This window comes from Nicotiana tomentosiformis, chromosome 7 (assembly GCF_000390325.3).
Source record: "Nicotiana tomentosiformis chromosome 7, ASM39032v3, whole genome shotgun sequence".
NCBI lineage: Eukaryota > Viridiplantae > Streptophyta > Magnoliopsida > Solanales > Solanaceae > Nicotiana > Nicotiana tomentosiformis.
The window spans coordinates 46,066,575-46,085,855 of record NC_090818.1 but is presented as its reverse complement, the minus strand read 5'-3'; the positions used below and the strand labels follow the sequence as shown (position 1 = coordinate 46,085,855).

General features: G+C 35.9%; 1 protein-coding gene across 1 annotated transcript; it reads left to right on the top strand.

Annotated features, from left to right (window-relative positions):
- The first annotated feature begins 1,418 nt into the window (after positions 1-1,418).
- LOC104108567 (uncharacterized) lies at positions 1,419-3,120 on the top strand. The gene is made up of 2 exons (XM_009617637.4): positions 1,419-2,144; positions 2,851-3,120. Exons 1-2 carry the CDS (start codon positions 1,697-1,699, stop codon positions 2,901-2,903), a joined length of 501 nt encoding a protein of 166 aa, XP_009615932.1. The 5' UTR covers positions 1,419-1,696; the 3' UTR covers positions 2,904-3,120.
- Positions 3,121-19,281: the final 16,161 nt, after the last annotated feature.

Below are 19,281 nucleotides of genomic sequence, written 5' to 3'. Positions count from 1 at the left end.
TTTTCAAAATTCCAAGCGAAAAATTGACATTACTAGTTTACCCTTTGAAAAAATCTGCTCTCCTTAAGTCTCAGTCGTACCAAAAAGCTAACAAAATATGAAAAAAGAGGGGCCCGGGTACAATAAAGAAAACAGTTTTAATATAGCTATAAATAATTTTCTCCCCTCAATAGCATACGATGTCTGACAACAACAGTTTATACATGGAAGTCATGACCTAAAGAGCTTCTAATTGACAACTTCTAGGGGCCTAATGAGAAAGATCTAAATTAACAGTTATTGGACCGACCTTTACCTTTGACGAATTATGTTATTAACACAATATTATCAATGCAATTAATACCCACCTTATTAACTACTCGATATATTTGTTTGTTATGACCGACTGATCAACTCAAGACAAGCTGTGTTATGCCCATGAAAAATAAAATGTCAAAAGAGATTGGGTTGATATTCGGTGTATCGTTTTTCTAACATATATTTTGCAAGCCTACATAAGGTACAAGAAAAAAAACGCATTGAATGGATGCCCGGGCATTAAAAAGGAAGGGCGCTTTTAAAGACGAAAGGCCATGGGAAGTATCGTCTGTGATCCATGGATCTTCAATCAGGAAACCGTGTCCAAGCTTCGTGGCTAGTCCGTGGTCTTTGGACTTTGGCCCCTTTAACATAGGGATCCAAAGGTAAAACCCTTCCTAACCACATGCCAATAGGGTAAGACACTTTTGTGTACAACCTATCGCTTCGCTCGAGTGACTTCGGAATGTACACGTATCAATCAAGTGAATTTTGTTCCGGTGGGATCAATTCAGTAAAATAATAATAAAAAAAGTAATTCGAGTTGCCTAGTCGTTGAATGAAAGAAACGGGAGGAGGTGAAAGCCACTTTTAGTAGGGTTAGACTTTTTCTATTATTCCAAATAATAAAATAATATAAAGAAAGAAGTTGTTTTTAGTTACGCTTTGCATAGTGTTATGTATAAAGGAGTAGAATTACATCTATTTAAGAAAATAGAAAACAAATTGTCAATATTATTAGAATAAATTGTCATCATTATTTGAGACCACGTTGAATAATGAAACCTAGTACGGATAAAGAAAATCAAATGATGTTTACGTAGAGAAGAGTTAATCCTAAAATAAATACGGAGTAAAATAAAATTAAAAACAAAAATTGATGTTACGTTGGAAAATATCCATATAGCCAGGAGAATTGGAAGTTTCCTTGTAAATTATTGGGAGGATAATGATATCAGATTTTGCAAAAGCACAAAGTATACTCCATATAATAGCCAGCGTGACGCAGAATAATAATTCAAGTGACCCCAGGATCTTATAGTAAGGATAAAAAATATAATTAGAAGTCGTTAAGGCCCAAACCAAACAAAATCAGTCAATCGAAATGAACGGGCGGATTCAGAATTTTTATTTAATAAATCAAAATATTAAAGTTCTTAGTACAAAGTTTTTTTTTTTTCTTGTTGTGCATTTCCTTATAAAAACCTAGTAATACTTATTAGAATTATTGGATTCCGGTGAATTTAACAGAAGATCCGCGCTGCTGTTAGTAAAATCAGCCTTGAAATCCTCCTTTTCCTAAACAGTCTTTTTGTTTCCTTTTCTCATAACTCCCTCCACATTTCCTTAAACCACACATTAAACCATCCTGAAAAAAAGAGTCTCTCTCTCTCTCATTATGGCATTTCTTCAAAACCAATTTCCACTAGTTTTACTCTTGCTTTTGTTCTTTTTCTTCTTCTTGTTGTGTTTTTCACAGTGTGAAGGGGCTAAGTCAATTCATGATCTCCTTAAATCTAAAGGCTTACCAGCAGGTCTTCTTCCTAAAGAAGTGAAATCTTACAATTTTTCAGATACTGGGCTTCTTGAAGTGTTTCTAGATGGGCCTTGTTTGACTAAATTTGATACTATGGCCTTTTATGACAGTGTAGTGAAGGCTAATCTCACTTATGGTTCACTTGCTGGAGTTGAAGGCCTTTCTCAACAAGAGCTTTTTGTATGGTTACCAGTTAAAGGAATTATGGTTGATAATCCTTCCTCTGGTCTTATACTTTTTGATATTGGTTTGGCTCATAAGCAGCTTTCTCTTTCTCTTTTTGAAGATCCTCCCCATTGCAAATCAGATGGTAAATTCTTTTGTTCTATTTTATTTCTCCCTGATTTGTTTTTACTATCGGTGTCTGAAATTCACTTGACTCTAATTTAGCTTCATTAATTCGGATTGATGCTTCATAAGGTCGAATATTGTTGTTTTTTTCAGAATATTGTAGCACCGGTATCTCATCCCTCCCATATTGTATTTCTCCCTATAATTATTGTCGTCTTTCCTTTCCTTTTTTACAATTTTACAGTGTATATAAAAAAGAATAACAGAATATGATTTGCTATTGGTTCTTGTATGAAGTTTCATTTCTTTCGAGGAAAAAATTACATTTTTTCTGGCCCTGAATTGCGGTTTCTAGTTATACTGACTGCATATAGTTCCCCATGTGATTTCTGAGTTGTGTTCTGAAAATGAATTGAGTCACTCATTTTGTGATTTTCTGAACAAGTCTTTGTTTTGCTATGAAATTTCACTTCTTTCGAGGTAAAAAAAAGCCATTTTAATCGCCCCAGATTGCAGTTTCTAGTTCTGTTGTACTACTATAGTTTTCCATGTGATTTCTGAAGTGTTTTCTGGAAATGAATTGATTTATCATTTTATCAAGCTTTGGTACGGCCACTGAACACTTGCTAGTACATACAAGTGTCAAGTAGTTTTCTTGGTTTTCATAGGAGTATGTTTAACTCTTTAATTTCAAGAATTGAATATGTTTTCTGTGGAATATGCAGGCGTTTTGAAGAAGAATGGTCGGAAGGAGAAAGGATTTGAAGATCAAAGATAAGAGATGCCAATTTTGGAATTAAATATCCATAATAATTAATTTAGGGGTGGGGTGGGGGTGGGGTGAGAATGGTCAAGTACAAATTACCAGGCTTGATTATAGGATCTTTTCTTTAGACTCTAATGAGATGAGGATACGGCTGTAAAGATTTTGGGTTATCAGATAGTATGTTGCTATTTTTGTTAATGCTAAATGGTAATCTTCTAACTTTTTATCATTCCCTTTGTTTGATTCTTTGTTTCAACCTCTGTGGATAGATTAAGATAAGAATAAAGCAATAGATTTCCTACTCCTCAATCTCTCAAAATTCTACCTAATATCTCTACCAGAATCTTTCAAAAATAAGATTATATAGCTGTGTATATGAAATATTCGTACTACTACTACTACTACTACTACTACTACTACTACTACTACTACTACTACTACTACTACTACTACTACTACTACTACTACTACTACTACTACTACTACTACTACTACTACAAGTTAACTGTAATTTAACACTCCATTAAATTTTTAGTATAATTTTTAATCTTGATTTTTATTTTCTCTATTTATGACCTGCACATTTCATAGGATACTTGTTCTAACGAGGGAGAAATGGGCCCATGTAAAAGGTGAGAGTGCAAAGGGCCCACACAAACTTTTCTGTAGGGCTACTATTATGGACGTGGGTACTTGATTTCCATGCATCTTCTGTTGGAGTTTATTTATTATATAGTGGACCCTGTCCACAAGAGTGCCAACCCAATTGCATGATTGAAGCCCATGATCAAAAGAAAAAGGCAAACAACCTTTTAAGTAGAAAAATAAAAGTAAAAATTGTAAAGTCCAAAAAAATCAACATTGTTTAGAATAAAATAATGAAAACTACTTATTACTATAGAGAATTTTATAAGAGAAAGTGAATAAACTTTTAGGATAACTCAAGCTGAAAGTAGGACAAGTATTCCCAGCATAGTAATTAGTTATTGTATCTTGTGTTTTGTTAAGCCAAATACTTGCACTTCCCTTCAGCTTTAGCAAAATTGATATCATATTAGCTTGTGTGAATTTTATGACATCATAAATTGATCGTTGTAAATTGTAATAAAGTTTTATGATGTCCAAAATATTTAAAGTAAGAATTAATTCATAATCAAGCGCAAATCGAACAAAAACTCTAGGTCACCTGAATTGTTACTAGTAATGATCTTCTTAAAGTTACAGTATTAAGTTGGTTTGATGTTAAGCATGAAATGGCAATAAGTCTTTATTGAAAAAAGAAGTCCCAACGAAGATCGTGTACTATTTCTGATAAACTGAGTTAATGATTTTGTTGAGTCATTGAAACTTTACATGTCTTACAATTGATCCAATCCTTGTTTTGTGAATCAGGTAGCACATAGCGAAGCTTATTAGGCAGGTCGGTCATATATTTGTATTAAAAAACAAGGCCCACGATCTCCTAAGGATTAGGAAGGGAAAGCGGAAATGGAAGGAGGAGGAAGATAATGAAAATTGAGTCCGGCCCTGCTTCGCATACAATTTTCACCCGCATACAATCACCCCACACCCTTAACTACGTCCACCGCCAAGCATAAGTTTTTTTTCCTTTTCATTTTGTTGATTTTATTTCTTTTCGAGCTTTTGGTTTTAATCAATCGAAAAAATAAAAACTCCTTTGCTGCTCGTACTAAAAATCGCAAATGAACCTTAATGTATTATTATTCATTGTAAAGAACTATTTACGTCATTACTGTTTTTACTGATTTTAACACACACTATCTTATTATTGTTCCAATCTGGTCACGGAACTGCAAGCAAGTGTTCTACTCTTTGGTTATATAAATCCATCAATTTTTAAAAAATAATAGGGATAGTACATAATTACCATTCAAATTATTACCGGTTGCACTCTCATACTTTGCGGGAGTCCTATAACATATTTCTCTGTATTTGTTAGAAGTATAATAAGTATCATATTTTGAGTTGATGTGGCACTTGCTTTGATTTGCACCGGCTAAACCACACGTGGATGCTCTAAAAATTTAGTTTTTTTTAAGTTTTTTTTTTCGGTCTTCTTTTCCTTTTATTTTATTCTCTTTTTTGTTTACTTCTCCCTTATTACTCCATCCCCATTTTTACACCCCAGCTCACTTCTCTCATTTTCTTTCCTTCTACCTTTTTTGTTCTTTTCTATCCTGTCTCTATTAAAGTCTTTTCTTTCTTCTTTTTTTTCTTTTTCTTTTTTCTTTTTATATTTGTCTTCCTTGCTGTATTACTCGTCGGAAAAGTTGATGATTCCGACTATAAGCAAATCTTATTTTGGATGTTTTCTCCTTTTCATTTTACTTTTTCTTTTTCTTTCCTTTTCTTTTCTTTCTTTTACCCTTTTTTTTTTTTTTTTTCTTACAATGTTTCTCACCGAAAAAAATGGTGATTCCGGTGATGCCATATTTTTGCTAAATCATTTCCACCGTTTATAAGTGGGAGAAAATGGTGAAGAAAAATAGATAGAGAGATAAAAGAGAAAGGAAATGTACGAGAAAAATAATAAAATAAGACAAATAAAAAGGTAACTTGAAAAAAAAATTACACGTGGCAAGCAACGATTGGTGCGCGATTTGTACCTTTTCTTTTGAAACTGGGATTGGCGGGAAAGATTGTACTTATTATAATTCTAACAAATATGGGGGATGGGGTAATAGGAGCCCCGCAAAATATAAGGGTACAACTGGTAAAGTGAGAAAACCTTAGTGGGGTAACTATGTATTATCTCAAAATAATATAAAAAAATATAAAATTGAAGCAGGTATATATAACAGCTCAAAAATAGAACATACGTAGAAGCAATGGATTCATATACTTGTTTTCAATTCCAGAATGCGGTGTTAAAAAAATAATATTATAATAATTCTTGTCTTTTAGGGGAAACGGGAAAGTGGGTTTATATAGTGACAGATTAGGACGAACAAATAAGGAAAACAATCAATTAAACATATATAAGGAAATAAAAGATAACATGCAATCCATAACAGAGCCGGTAAAGGAGTGAAAGAAATTTTAAACCCTAGTTGGGTCCAACATCCATGAATTGGACCGAAAATGCAAGAATCGTTCATTATAGAGTGTATATAGATGAAACATCGCTGAGATCTTCTCAAAATTGGAGCCAATCAGGCCCCATGCCATCAATATGAACCTCAATAGGATTCAAGGACCATACATACTTTCTTAGAATAACTTTATAAGGAAAGAAACATGGACAACCTTAGTTGTTAGGAGTAGATCCGTTATAAAATAGCGTATCGTTTATATTCATTTCACTTTAGATCATACCAAAAGAATGAAGGAAGTTCTTTAATATACCTTTGCAATCTTCTCTCCAATCGTCAACCAAGCTCAATATGATCTTCTTACGTCTACAATGAGTAAACCGACTTCGTCGTCATCATATAAGTTACTAAAAGTCACCAAACAGCCCAAACAACATCAATAATAATCATATTAAGTCTCCCAAAATAGTCCACCAATCAACAACATTACTAACAAGCCTTTCAATAGATATCTCACAAGTTCTAGTTTCAACGACTTAGCCGCAACTTGGCTAAGCTTAAATACATGTAGAGTAAGAGGATCCCTACCGTTAAACAGATAGAACAACTCCAATTTGAGCTTACTTCAGCACGAAATATCCTTCCAATGCAGCCACAAGAACAAGGAGGCAAAATTAGCAATCAATTTGGGTTTCTCGGCACTAGAATTACTTTGGAAGACTTGAAATCACCTAGGATTGATATGAAAACCTTGGGAGAGTATTTTACAGAACGTAAACCACTTTAAACAACCCCCCACACGAGCCGGACCATACAAAAATCAGCAACCACAAGAATAACAAGAAACTCACTAGCGCCACGTGATTTCCGACACTTGATTTGTGTTGTTTGCCCTTAGTTTGGGTCTTGGATCATGAGAGAACTTTGAGAGAAAGTTTTTAGGTGTCTAGGGTCTGAAGCGAGTGAAAATAATGAGTTAAAATGGTGTTGCAGGCGTCACATAAGATATCTCAACCGCCTAAGTGGGTCCTACAGGGAGCTACTTGCTCAGTCTCGTAAAACTGCTAATATCTCTCTACTCTGACGTCGTATCGAAGAAAAACGGTTTAATGAGTTGGAAACTAGACTATTAGATCTTCAATGTGGTAGGATTATCATCCCATAATTCCGAGTGTATTGGGAGAAAATCTTAGCTACATTTGACCTAATATTTATCATATTATGAATGTGACTTGTAATGACCTTTGCCAACTTTTGTTTCACAACTCACTTGACTTCAAAACGTAACACACAGATATCATATGGCTAGAATAACTCATAACATAACCTCCTTATCATGTAAGCACCCTAGTCTCACCCCAAAAGTACATGTTATAATATTCCCAACTTGTCGATTTTCGACGAAACTTATTTTCTTCAATTCGTTTAGCTTCTATGATTTCCAACCCTCTTGGTACTTTTTATTCATGATATTAAATATTTGTAACTCCAAGGTAACATGATTAACTTACTTTATGTACTTACAAAGAGGATCTCATTTCCGAGCTTCCATCAATTGACTTACGTTTGTACTTTTGTGTACGAAAGCATGGGGTGTGATGATCGGTTTTTAAAATATTATCTCAATCCGACCTACATCTGCATCGCACCGAATAACTCTTAACATGCCCCGCCCTGCACTCGTCCTGCAAAAATCTTTTAAAAATTACTTCAACCCATACTGTATATGTTAACATATAAAATGGTACAATTGAATTTATATGTGATTTATAGACATGTGAATTAATTTGATCCAAAAATAACAGATGAATTATACAGAAATATAAGACTTAGCCTTAAAATTGAAATAAATGACATATATCTCAGTTCTGGGCGCAGAGCCACCGGGAGCGATAAGAACAGTGCAAATAAGCAAGATAGTAAAATATTATTGAGCTTTTTATAGAATACAGTGTATGCTTGTCAGAAAATTCGTGTCCGTACAATGGAAGGATGTGTAACAGTTGGCAGTGAATGCCATATTCTCTGTAATGGATCATGCACTTAATGTTGTAGAATATTCTATATTGAATGCTACCGGATGACGACATTTATTTTGTCTTTATGAGCGTCATTCTCTCGGTGACAAGCGAAATTATTGCCTTCGGGTTTGGCTATCTTCTGTCTTCGGTTTTACGTGTTGCTTTCTTATGCGATCATTAAATATGAACATATTTTACCCCATACAACGTAACACGCTGTACCACATAACTTTAAATATAGTCCTTATAAATTTGCCCTGCCCTGACCACATCCACATCACATCGCATAGCTTTTACGGCTTCTACGTTCTTTGATGTCATTATGTAAATTTTGAAATTAGAATGAACAGTATATAAATTTGAATGATAAATGTGGCGCCTCAAGTGGGAGGAATGAGCAATATACTCCCCCCTCTCTCCATTTTATTGGAGCCAACCCTCTTTTCTTTAATTATGATTTAAATGTTATAAAATACTTGATTATGGTGGACGTCTATAACTCCTAAGGGAGTAACACTCACTACTCTTCTTCATTAACCTTCAACTATTTCTGTCACGATCCAAAACCTGACCCGTTGTGATGACACCTATTGTGTACTAGGCAAACCGATATTTTCAAAACACTTTCAACATTTAACAGAAATGAATTAAGACATTTAAAATAATCAGAGTTTTGCATAAAAATGGGATAAAACTCAAAGCATAAGTGCAGAAAAATAGCCCGACATCGGGGTGCCACTGAGTACATAAGCATCTATACCAGGAGTAGTCTAATACAACATCTAAGGAATAAGAATTGAAATGCGAATAAGATAATGAAGGAGAGCCAAGGCTTGCGAACGCCGTGCAACTACCTCGATAGTCTCCGGAATCAGCTGCTCGAATATCAATACCCGTTATAGCTGGGAACACCTAGATCTGCACATGAAGTGCAGGGTGTAGCGTGAGCACAACCAACTCAGTAACTAACAAAAATAAATAAGGAACTAAGAAAGTAGTGGCGAGCTATACAAACACAGTTCATTTTCAATAATTCCAGCCAAAGAATAGACATGCTTTCAAATTCGGCAGTTTAAGTCAAATCAGTTTTATACAGTTCAGATTCAGGTAATCCAGATATAAAATCTTTTAGAAATTTTACAACAATGACAGATAGCAACTAAGTGCATCAACAAATGAAAAGCAAATACAGCCTCTCAGGGCAACAGTCATTCAACTCGTCACAACAGCTCAATCACCCGGCTCTCAGCCCTCAGTACTCACACTCAATAGGTACCTGTGCTCACTGGGGGTGTGAAGACTCCGGAGGGGCTCCTTTCAGCCCAAGCGTATATCGTTGAGGCGTGAAGCCCGGCCCAATCATATAAGTAGCCATAAGGCTCGTTACGGTGTGCAACCCGATCCACAGTCCATAAATAGCCATAAGGCTCGTTGTGGCATGCAACCCGATCCATATACCTTCACATAGCTCACAGCTCGGCACTCAGGCCCTATCTCAGTCACTAACCTCTCCAGCCCTCTCGGGCTTTCAAAAATCATACAAATCAGCCAAAAGAGATAATAACAAGTGTCAACAAGAAAACAAAAGTAAACAAAATGAATCAAAGATATGACTCACAAGTAGCACTATGACTGAGTTCAAGACAACAAATAGAAGTTAATTCAACAAGTACTCGACCGTTGCGGGTCCCGACAGTGATTACATATGGCATAAGCATGGTTTCTAACATGAATGGCAGTCAAATTTCTAGAAGATAGAGGGAAGATGTAATTAACAATAAGCTATTCGACTTTACAGTATCACAGGATAGACCAAGTCACAATCCCTCACAGTGCACGCCCACACGCCCGTCACCTAACATGTGCGTCACCTCCAAAATAATCACATCATACCAAAATCTGGGGTTTCATACCCTCTGGACCAGATTTAAAACTGTTACTTACCTCAAACTGCGCAAAATCCTACTCCGCAATGCCTTTGCCCCTCGAATCAATCTCCAAACTCCCCAAATCTAGCCACAAGCAATATGATATAATTAATATATGCTAAAAGAATCAATTCCACAAGAAAAATACAAAATTATAAGCCAAAATCCAAAATAGGCTCAAACCGGCACCCGAACCCACGTCTTGAAATCCGACAAAAGTCACAAAATGTGAACACCCATCCCTTCACTAGTCCAACCATACAAGAATTACTCGAATTCAACCTCAAATCACCTTTCAAAACTCGAAATGTTAGCCTATGAAGTTTCTACCATTTCTCCCTAAATTTACAACTTAAATCCCTAATTAGATGATGAAAATAACAATAGATTCATGATATATAGCCCAATCCGAGTTAGAATTACTTATCCCAATAATCTTCTTGAAGAAACCTCGAAAAATCGCTTCACACCGAGCTTTCAAATTCCCAAAATCGAAATGCGAATCAAACCTTCGAAATCCCATTTTCTGCCAAGTTCTTCTGCATCTGCGGACCCACTGTCGCACCTGCGGAATTTCCCTCGCAGGTGCGGAAATGACTTAAGGGACTGGGTCCGCATCTGCGAGCAAGTGGTTGCACCTGCGTGCGGAGCTTCGAGCGCATCTGCGGGCTCGCAGATGCGGAAATGCCCTCGCACCTGCAACCCCTGGCCATCTCCTCAACTCCCGCTTCTGTGCTCTTTCATCCGCACGTGCGAGTACGCACCTGCGGTCTCCCCACCGCAGGTGCAAAACCACCAGATATCAGAAGGCTTTAGCCATTTGCCTAAGTCCAAATTCAAACCGTTAAGCATCTGAAACACACCCGAGGCCCCCGGGACCTCAACTAAATATACCAACAAGTCCTAAAACACTATACGAACTTAGTCGAGCCCTCAAAACACGCCAAACAACAACAAAAACACGAATCACCCTCCAATCCAAACTTAATGAACTTTGAAATTTTAAAATTCTACAAACAATGCCGAATCATACCAAACCACGTACGATTGACCTCAAATTTTGCACACAAGTCATATTCAACATTACAGACCTACTCCAACTTCGAGAATCAAAATCCGACCCCGATATCAAAAAGTCAACCCCCCGATCAAACTTCTCAAAAATTCGACTTTTGCCATTTCAAGCCTAAATTAGCTAAAGACCTCAGATTCACAGTCCGGACACGCTCCTAAGTCCAAAATCACCCAACGGAGCTAACAGAACCGACGAAACTCCATTCTAGAGTCGTCTTCACACAATTCCGACTACGGTCAAAATCCTAAGACTTAAGCTTTCGTTTTAGGGACTAAGTGTCCCAAAATACTGTGAAACTAAAATAAGACCTCCCGGCAAGTCACATAAGCAGAACGGATACGGGAAAAGTAGTAAATAGGGGATCAGGGCTAATAAGACCTTCGTTACAACTTCTTACCATTATGGCTGTAACTCTAACTCCTCCATGACCTTCTCCCATAATCTCAATAGTTAATATCATATTCATGGCATCCTTTTGTATTACCTAAATATCATCTTATAAATAGAAGGTTTGAGCATCACATTGTACACACTTGAATATATGGATGAAATAAGAATTTCTCATCTCTTGCTCTCTATATTTCTTGTCTATTTTCTTATTTTGTATTGCTACTTTGATCTTAGTTTCTTAACACGTTATCAGCACGAAGCTTTAACCAACTACGAAGATAATCCATTTCATGAAGAGCCAACAACCTTTAATCAATTTGGTTGAGCCAATGGAAACCTTGGCATTTCGTATGCCATATCAATATTCAGTTTGCTTCTTGTTATATAGGGAGTATCATTTTCAGATTATACATGAATTCCGTGTTTTACTTATGTTAAAATTTAGACTTGGTGCAATTTTGTGTTACATGACAATATAGTTTCATCCGTGCAGGAAAATAAGATGGGTTCGTTCAAATAAGAAAATGGTGTTTAGGAAAGGAGATATGTCAAACCGTGGTTCATATGGTCTTATGTTCTATGCATAGAGATCGATAACTACTTTTGTATAGATCATGTTGATTTCAGAGCTTGACAAAATCAAAAGAAATTTGCTACTGGTTGGCTATATAATCTCTGTCCATGAAACCCCGTTACGAGAGAAGGTACAAATTTATTGTTTCCTTGCGATCACACCTAAGGTATATTACTTTTTTCTTTTTGTGCTCTATCTTGGCCTAGCTATAATAGTTTTCTTTTACGATTATTTGAGATTGGAATCTCCACGTTAGATAAAATTGGATCATAAGATAGAATGGAGCCTAATTAAGTAAATATGATATACCAGTAATGCTGCATACTTTAATCTTTCTGCAATTATACCAATATGCACTTTTAACCGCAAAATCTAGTGAGCAATATAGCTTTCGGAATACGTGATTATGGTAATAAGTCTGAGTTAGTTCCAGCTGGCAACTTGTTCTAAACTCCGTCTTTGATAGAATTGCTATTGGACTTCTTAGATAAAACTAATTAATACTTAGCTTTTATGTTGGTTTTCTAAAAGAACTCAGTCATCCCACTCTGATAATTGGATGAATTAGAAAACAAGTAACTTAAATATATTTATGGAGACAAAGGGGCAAATTTTGTGACAATGCATGTTTATTACTCCATATTTAATTAACATGCAATTTGAAAAGAAACTCCGTATTTATGAGCATTGTAAATGTATACAATCATTCTTGGAATATGTGAAGACCAGAATTTACTAAATAGCATGAGGCATTTTTTTTGTGGTACTTAATCACACATTTAGATAACATATAGTGTGGTGGTCTGACTAAACTGTCTTTACATATGTTTGAATATTCAAGTTTTTCTTTTTAAATCAAACGATGAGAAGAGAATTTTAGGTGGTATTTTCATAATTTGTATCACTAGATTTGCTTGCACTGGTTACTTTGTTGAGTTGGTGCAAGAAAGTCCAATCGACACTGTTAAAAGCATATATGAGAGGTTCAAGGGTGAGTTTCACTCCATTTTGGCCTATTATGCTATTGGTTGGGAATAAGACTGTGGGCTAAGTCTCAATGCACCATGAGGGTAAGATATCAGGTTCAAGTCCTGGCCTAACACGCTTTTGTATGGGTAAGGCATTGAGTTCAAGTCTCAATGTACCATAAAGCTTGATTTGCTCCATTCTTGAAGTGAATGTGATAGTGGTGCATAATAAGTCTAATAAAGATAAGTGGTTGACGAATGAACGTGGGTGTGCCAAAAACCAAAATAAGAATAGTCATCATTATGATAATTGTAAAAAGGAGAACAATAAGGGTTCTCAAAATAATCCTTCAAATGTGAAGAAACTATGTATCAATGTGGTCTGTAAATATGAGACACGTTCGGATGATTATGGTCCATTCTTTAAAAATGTGACTTGTGATAAGCATTGTAAATGAAGACTCATTCTTGAAAGTGAATGTGAAAATATTTATGTGATACAAATTATGCATAAGTATGTGCTCATGGTTGAATAAATACTACAACTCACCTCTACGAGAGGTTTGAGAGAAAGAAAGATAATGAACATTACCGTATGTTTACATGAATATCATTGGTCGCGTACATGTGGTACGCTAAAAATATTTTGTGATGCCTTATAAAAAGTAATTAAAGGCAAAACTTAAAGCAAGAAATTATTTTGCTTATGATGATTTTGACCATGACAATTATTATGATATAATTTTCCCTGTGAAGGAGACATTCACCATATGGATGGTGTGACAGAAGATCTTGTAGTACAAAATTAGTTAAGAGCTCCGGAAGAACTAATTTGTTACTATCCGGATGAATGAAATTGTTCTTGACATTGATATTGTAGTAAGTCTCAAAAGAAACCTTTTGAGTTTCAAATATATTAGCAAAAATGATTGGCATTTGAGACTAAAAATGAAAGGAAGATTGAATATCTTCTTATTACTATAATCATACCGGGTAATATGAAAGGTTACCCGTCTTTTCTTCTATATGTACTACACATGTATAAGTATGATAATGGAATCACATGCCTTAGATGTTTACTAAAATAAATATTAGTTGGCATGACCGGTTGGCCATCCCGGTTCAATTATGATGCGAAAAATGATTGAGAATTCACATTGGCATATATTGAAGAATTAGGAAATTCTTCGAGAATTCTCATGTACGACTTGTTCTCGTGATAAATTGATTACTATACCAGCTTGGGTTGGGATTGTATTCCCTTATTTTTGGAATGTATAAAAGGTGATATATATACATGGGCCCGGACACCTGTCATGTGTACCGTTTACTATTATATGATTTTAATATATGTATCTATTGTACGGTCACATGTGCGTTTGTTATCAACTTGAAGTTTAGATTTTGTAAGGTTGATTGCTCAAATTATTAGAGTACAGTTCTAGAATATAAATTATGATGATTTATCTTGATAATGCTGGTTTAAATCCAAGTGGGTGTTACGCCCCGAACTCGGGGAGCGCGAGCGACGCTCAACCGAGTGAACCCGGTCAAGCAAACATGTTAGATACCTTCTACCCAAACTCACTTATGAATAAATAGAATATATATTTTCGTTAATTAGACAATAAGAAAATCATGTATACAACATCAATTCATTATCATTAGTTACTTCATTTTAAAGTCTCAATTTATACACATTTTCATAGTTTGAAGCGGAAGATGTAACACACATTAAACATTACTATCTTGACTTTTTCAATACCAATACAACTCACACCATATCTATCTAATAGATACGGAAGAGTACTATGATAGTGCCGGCAACAAGGCCCCAGCTATACCTCAAACACAACACACGAGGAACAAAAGATACATGACCCCGAAATGAAGTGGGGCTCACCAAGTTAGCTGGAAAGAGGGTGTATCGCTATCACTGATCAATGTCTCCTGCTGTGAAACCACCTGCATCCATTGAAGATGCAGCGCCCCCGACAAAAGGGACGTTAGAACATATAGAATAGTACTAGTATGAATGACAAAACACCCTCTCAATAGAACAATTAATAATACAAGCAAGAACAATTATAATATCAGTGGAAGCCCCAAACAACATCAAACCTCAAGTTAGGACCAAGACAGTGTTCAAATAAATTTTTATATCTTAAGTTGGAAGATTTTTAGTACCAATATGCCACCGTTCACAATACCAATGCCACCGTACTTTTAGTACGGAGTCAAATCACGACTCGATCAGGTAGGCCGTCTCATTCGAGACATAAACCAAAATCACAATTTGAATTATAATTTCCAGCACAATCACCACCATGTGTGCGATATGACGTCCGATCACAACCCGATCGGCTAGGACGTCTCATTCGAGACATCATCCTTTTATACCTATCACCTCGTTTCATACTTCTTTCACATTCTTTCATTTTATTGGCACTAGTGGCCACAATTATAAAAATTATTCTTGGCACGTCGACCGTATTTAGTATTTCATGCTCACCTTTTTCACTTTCAAACATCATCATCATCAACAAGGCATTTCAAATTAAGATTTTTAGTACACATGTGAGCAATTAAAAATCTTATACACATAGAGACATTTCACAAAATTTGGCATAACAACCTTCGTTTGAACTTGACTTGAAGTCGAAACATCTTTAATGTACAACCCATACTTTGAACACATTCTCAAATGATAACTTAATATGATAAAAGCATTTGGTTCACATATTGAACATATACTTCACCACAAACTTATTCAGAATAGCCAATTTTATAATGAACCACTCAGGACTTACATAAATTACATGAATATCGTGGGATTCAATTCTTGGAGAGGAGTTTAGCCAACATACCTCGATTTGAGCTTTCCTTAAATTACTTTAACATTCCGAAAATTCTAGCAATCCCAATCTATTTTGAGACATAACAAAATTGAATACAAATTAGGAAGATATTCATGGTTTCAACTCATTTGAGCATTTTATCAAACACTAGGTGTGCAAATTTGGCTACAAGGTTCTTCTACAAGATTTCCTTCATTCCACAACACAATATTTACTTATTCGAGCTCAACAATCTTCCCACAAACCTTATTGGTATATACATATATACATAATACTCTCACACCCAAGAATCATACTCCCAATCACCCATCTTTTACCCCAAGCTTGAAATTGAACAATTGGGGAAAGCAATTCTTACCTCTTTGAAGCCCTAACAAGATCTTTGTGAATTCTTCAAGCCCTGAGCAAGAGTTGATGAACAAATAGCTAGGTCTTCTCTTTATCTCTCTAAGATACTCTCACCTCTCTCTAAAAATATCAGATGAGACCCTTAAAAATGACCCCCAAAGCCTTTTTATAAAAATAGGATCGGGTAAAATTTCCAAAACTTAAACTTGCCGAAACCGGGTCTGCGATCGCAGACCGTGCCGCATAAATGATATGCGGCCCGAATAATGGCCGCGAAAATGATGCCCAAAAACTTGACTCACCTGACCCAATCTACGACAATTATGCGGTCTGCAGAACTGTTCTGCGATCGCAAACTGGACCGCAAAATCATATTCCATATTTCCTCATGCCAAGTCTACGACTGAAATGTGGTCTGCGAAGTGCATATGCGATCGCATAATGAATTGTAGAAATGACCTTCAAATTCAGCAATCTTCCTGCTTCAGTTCACAGCAGATCTACTGTACGCATATCGATTCTGCGACCGCAGAATGAACCACAGAAATGCCCTACGCTTCCGAAGATTTTCTTCAACTCCCCAACGCACTGTTCAACCCAAAGATCCGAGCCGCGTCGAGCTTAATTTCTATAATCCTCAAACAGGTAAGCTTACCTCGGTACCACATTACCTTAAATTTCTTTACGAAATTTTATAGGGCCTTACATTCTCCCTCACTTAGGATCATTCGTCCTCGAATAAGGTTCAAAATCCGTCATTAGCATTCAATGTGACTTAGATGTTATAACATACACCAGTAGTTCCAAATTTTTGACTAACTCCCTAAATTTTTAAATATTTCGCTAGAGTCTCCCCTGTAATTGGGCTTATCCACCTGTTAGAGAATCCCAAAAACCAATCCTAACAACATACACATAATCCGATGACACAATATAACATAAAAATAACACCAACCGTGGCCTTATAAGCAATATACTGCCAGAAAAGGAACACCCTTAGCATAAGCTGTACAAATGATATGTAATTCATAGGGAACAATTTCATAGAACGATTACATAGCTATTCAAACAATGCTAAACACGTAAGCCTACTTCGGCACCACGAAACCTTAAATTCCTTTACGAAATTTTATGGGGCCTTACAGGGTTTAGCAGAAATTATATGCCTCTAATTATAGCTAAATCATTGGTTATGAAAACAAAACTCCCAAATAGAAATTCGGTATGAGGTATAGTATTTAATATACAACAACACTTGTACGCATCTAGCCAACAAGTTATGAAAACTTTTATCTATCACAATTGGTTCAGGGTCAGAAACCAAATAATTTCCATATAGAAATATGGATGTGCCATATGATTTAATTATCCCACCATAATGCACAAAGATGGCTTCCCAAATGTTACGACCTCAATTTTCCTCTGTAGGATATCGTGACGACACCTAGTCTCTAAGACTAGGTAATCCTAATAATTATGTGGAATAACTTAATATAAAGCTGAAATAAATAACAACTGCGATTCAAAATAGTTACAACTCCCAAAACCCGGTAGAAATAAGCCACAAGCTCTAAAGAGAAATGCTAAATATCTCTATACATCAGAGTCTAAAGAAAATAAGGAAGACGACATAATAAGGATAGTGAGGGACTCCAAGGTCTGCTGACGCTGGAAGATATACCTTGAAATCTCCACACACGGGCTAGATCACTGATATTTGATCTAGTAGGAAGAACCTAGATCTGCACAAAAGATGAACAGAAGAGAAGTATGAGTACACCACAACGATACCCAGTAAGTTCCAAGCCTAACCTCAGTATGGTAATGGCGAGGTCAGGGCCCTACTGGAAATAATAGAAAAAATAAGGCAGAATATATAATGAAGTAATGAAATGATAGAGAAGTGTAACAATAGAAATTCATACAAGATAACAACCCGAAATCAAATAGGACAACTACAACACGTAAGAAAGCACAATCTTACAAGTTAAGGAACAACAACAACAACAACAACAACAATGCAGTAAATAGAGGTAAATAACAGGGTCACTCCCGAGGTACCGCCTCGTATTTCCAAAAGTAAATATCTCACAACATCACGGAAGAAACCTCGTGCAAACACTGATTACCGCACGGCAGAAACATCGTGCCATAATAACACTCCGTACGGCAGAAAACTCGTGCCACAATAACACTCTACACGGCAGAAATGTCGTGCCACAATAACACTCTGCACGGTAGAAACCTCGTTCCACAATAACACTCTGCACGACAAAAACCTCGTTCCATAATAACACTCTGCACGACAGAAACCTCGTTCCACAATAACATTCCGCACGACAAAAACCTTGTGCCACAACCAAACAATCATCTCAACCAAAAAACACGAAAACAACACATAACAATTGGAACAATAAAATTATAGCAAGGAATCCTACAGTTAAAGAATGAATACGAAATTAAGAAAACAAGTAATTCAACTAAGCATGTTGCACAAATTGCAAGTAAGAGATAAGACACGTAGACAAGTGACATTAGGCTAAACATAATGACTACACGTTCTAGGGTAACTCAATTAAGGGAATAAAAAGGAACTATTTAGCAAAAACCAGATTTTCAACATTTAGCCTGAGTACGCACTCGTCACCTCGCATACACATCCTTCACATATTGCAAATACCATAACAATACCAAATCCTAGGGGAAATTTTCTCCATACAAGGTTAGACAAGTCACTTACCTCAAATCTCGATCAATCAATCAATCAATAAGAATGTCTTTCCCTCGACTTTCTGACTCTGAACAACCCAAATCTTGCCAAAAGCAATTACATACTATAAATATAAGTATAAGAAACTAATCTAAATAATGAAATTATGACTTTAACAAGGAATTAGAAAATTGTCCCAAAAGGTCGACCCGGACCCACATCTCAGAATTGGGTAAAATTCACAAAATCCAAACACTCGTTCAACCACGAGTCCACCCATACCAAATTTACTCAAATCCGATGCCAAAACCTCGATAACAACCTTAAAATACAGTCTAAGACCTTTACACCTCCCCCCTCCCCCCAATTTCTCAACTTAAATCCTTAATTTAATAAAGAAATTAATGTTAGATTAGTGGAATATAATCAAAAAAGGATTTAAGAATCCTTACCCAATTGTTTCCT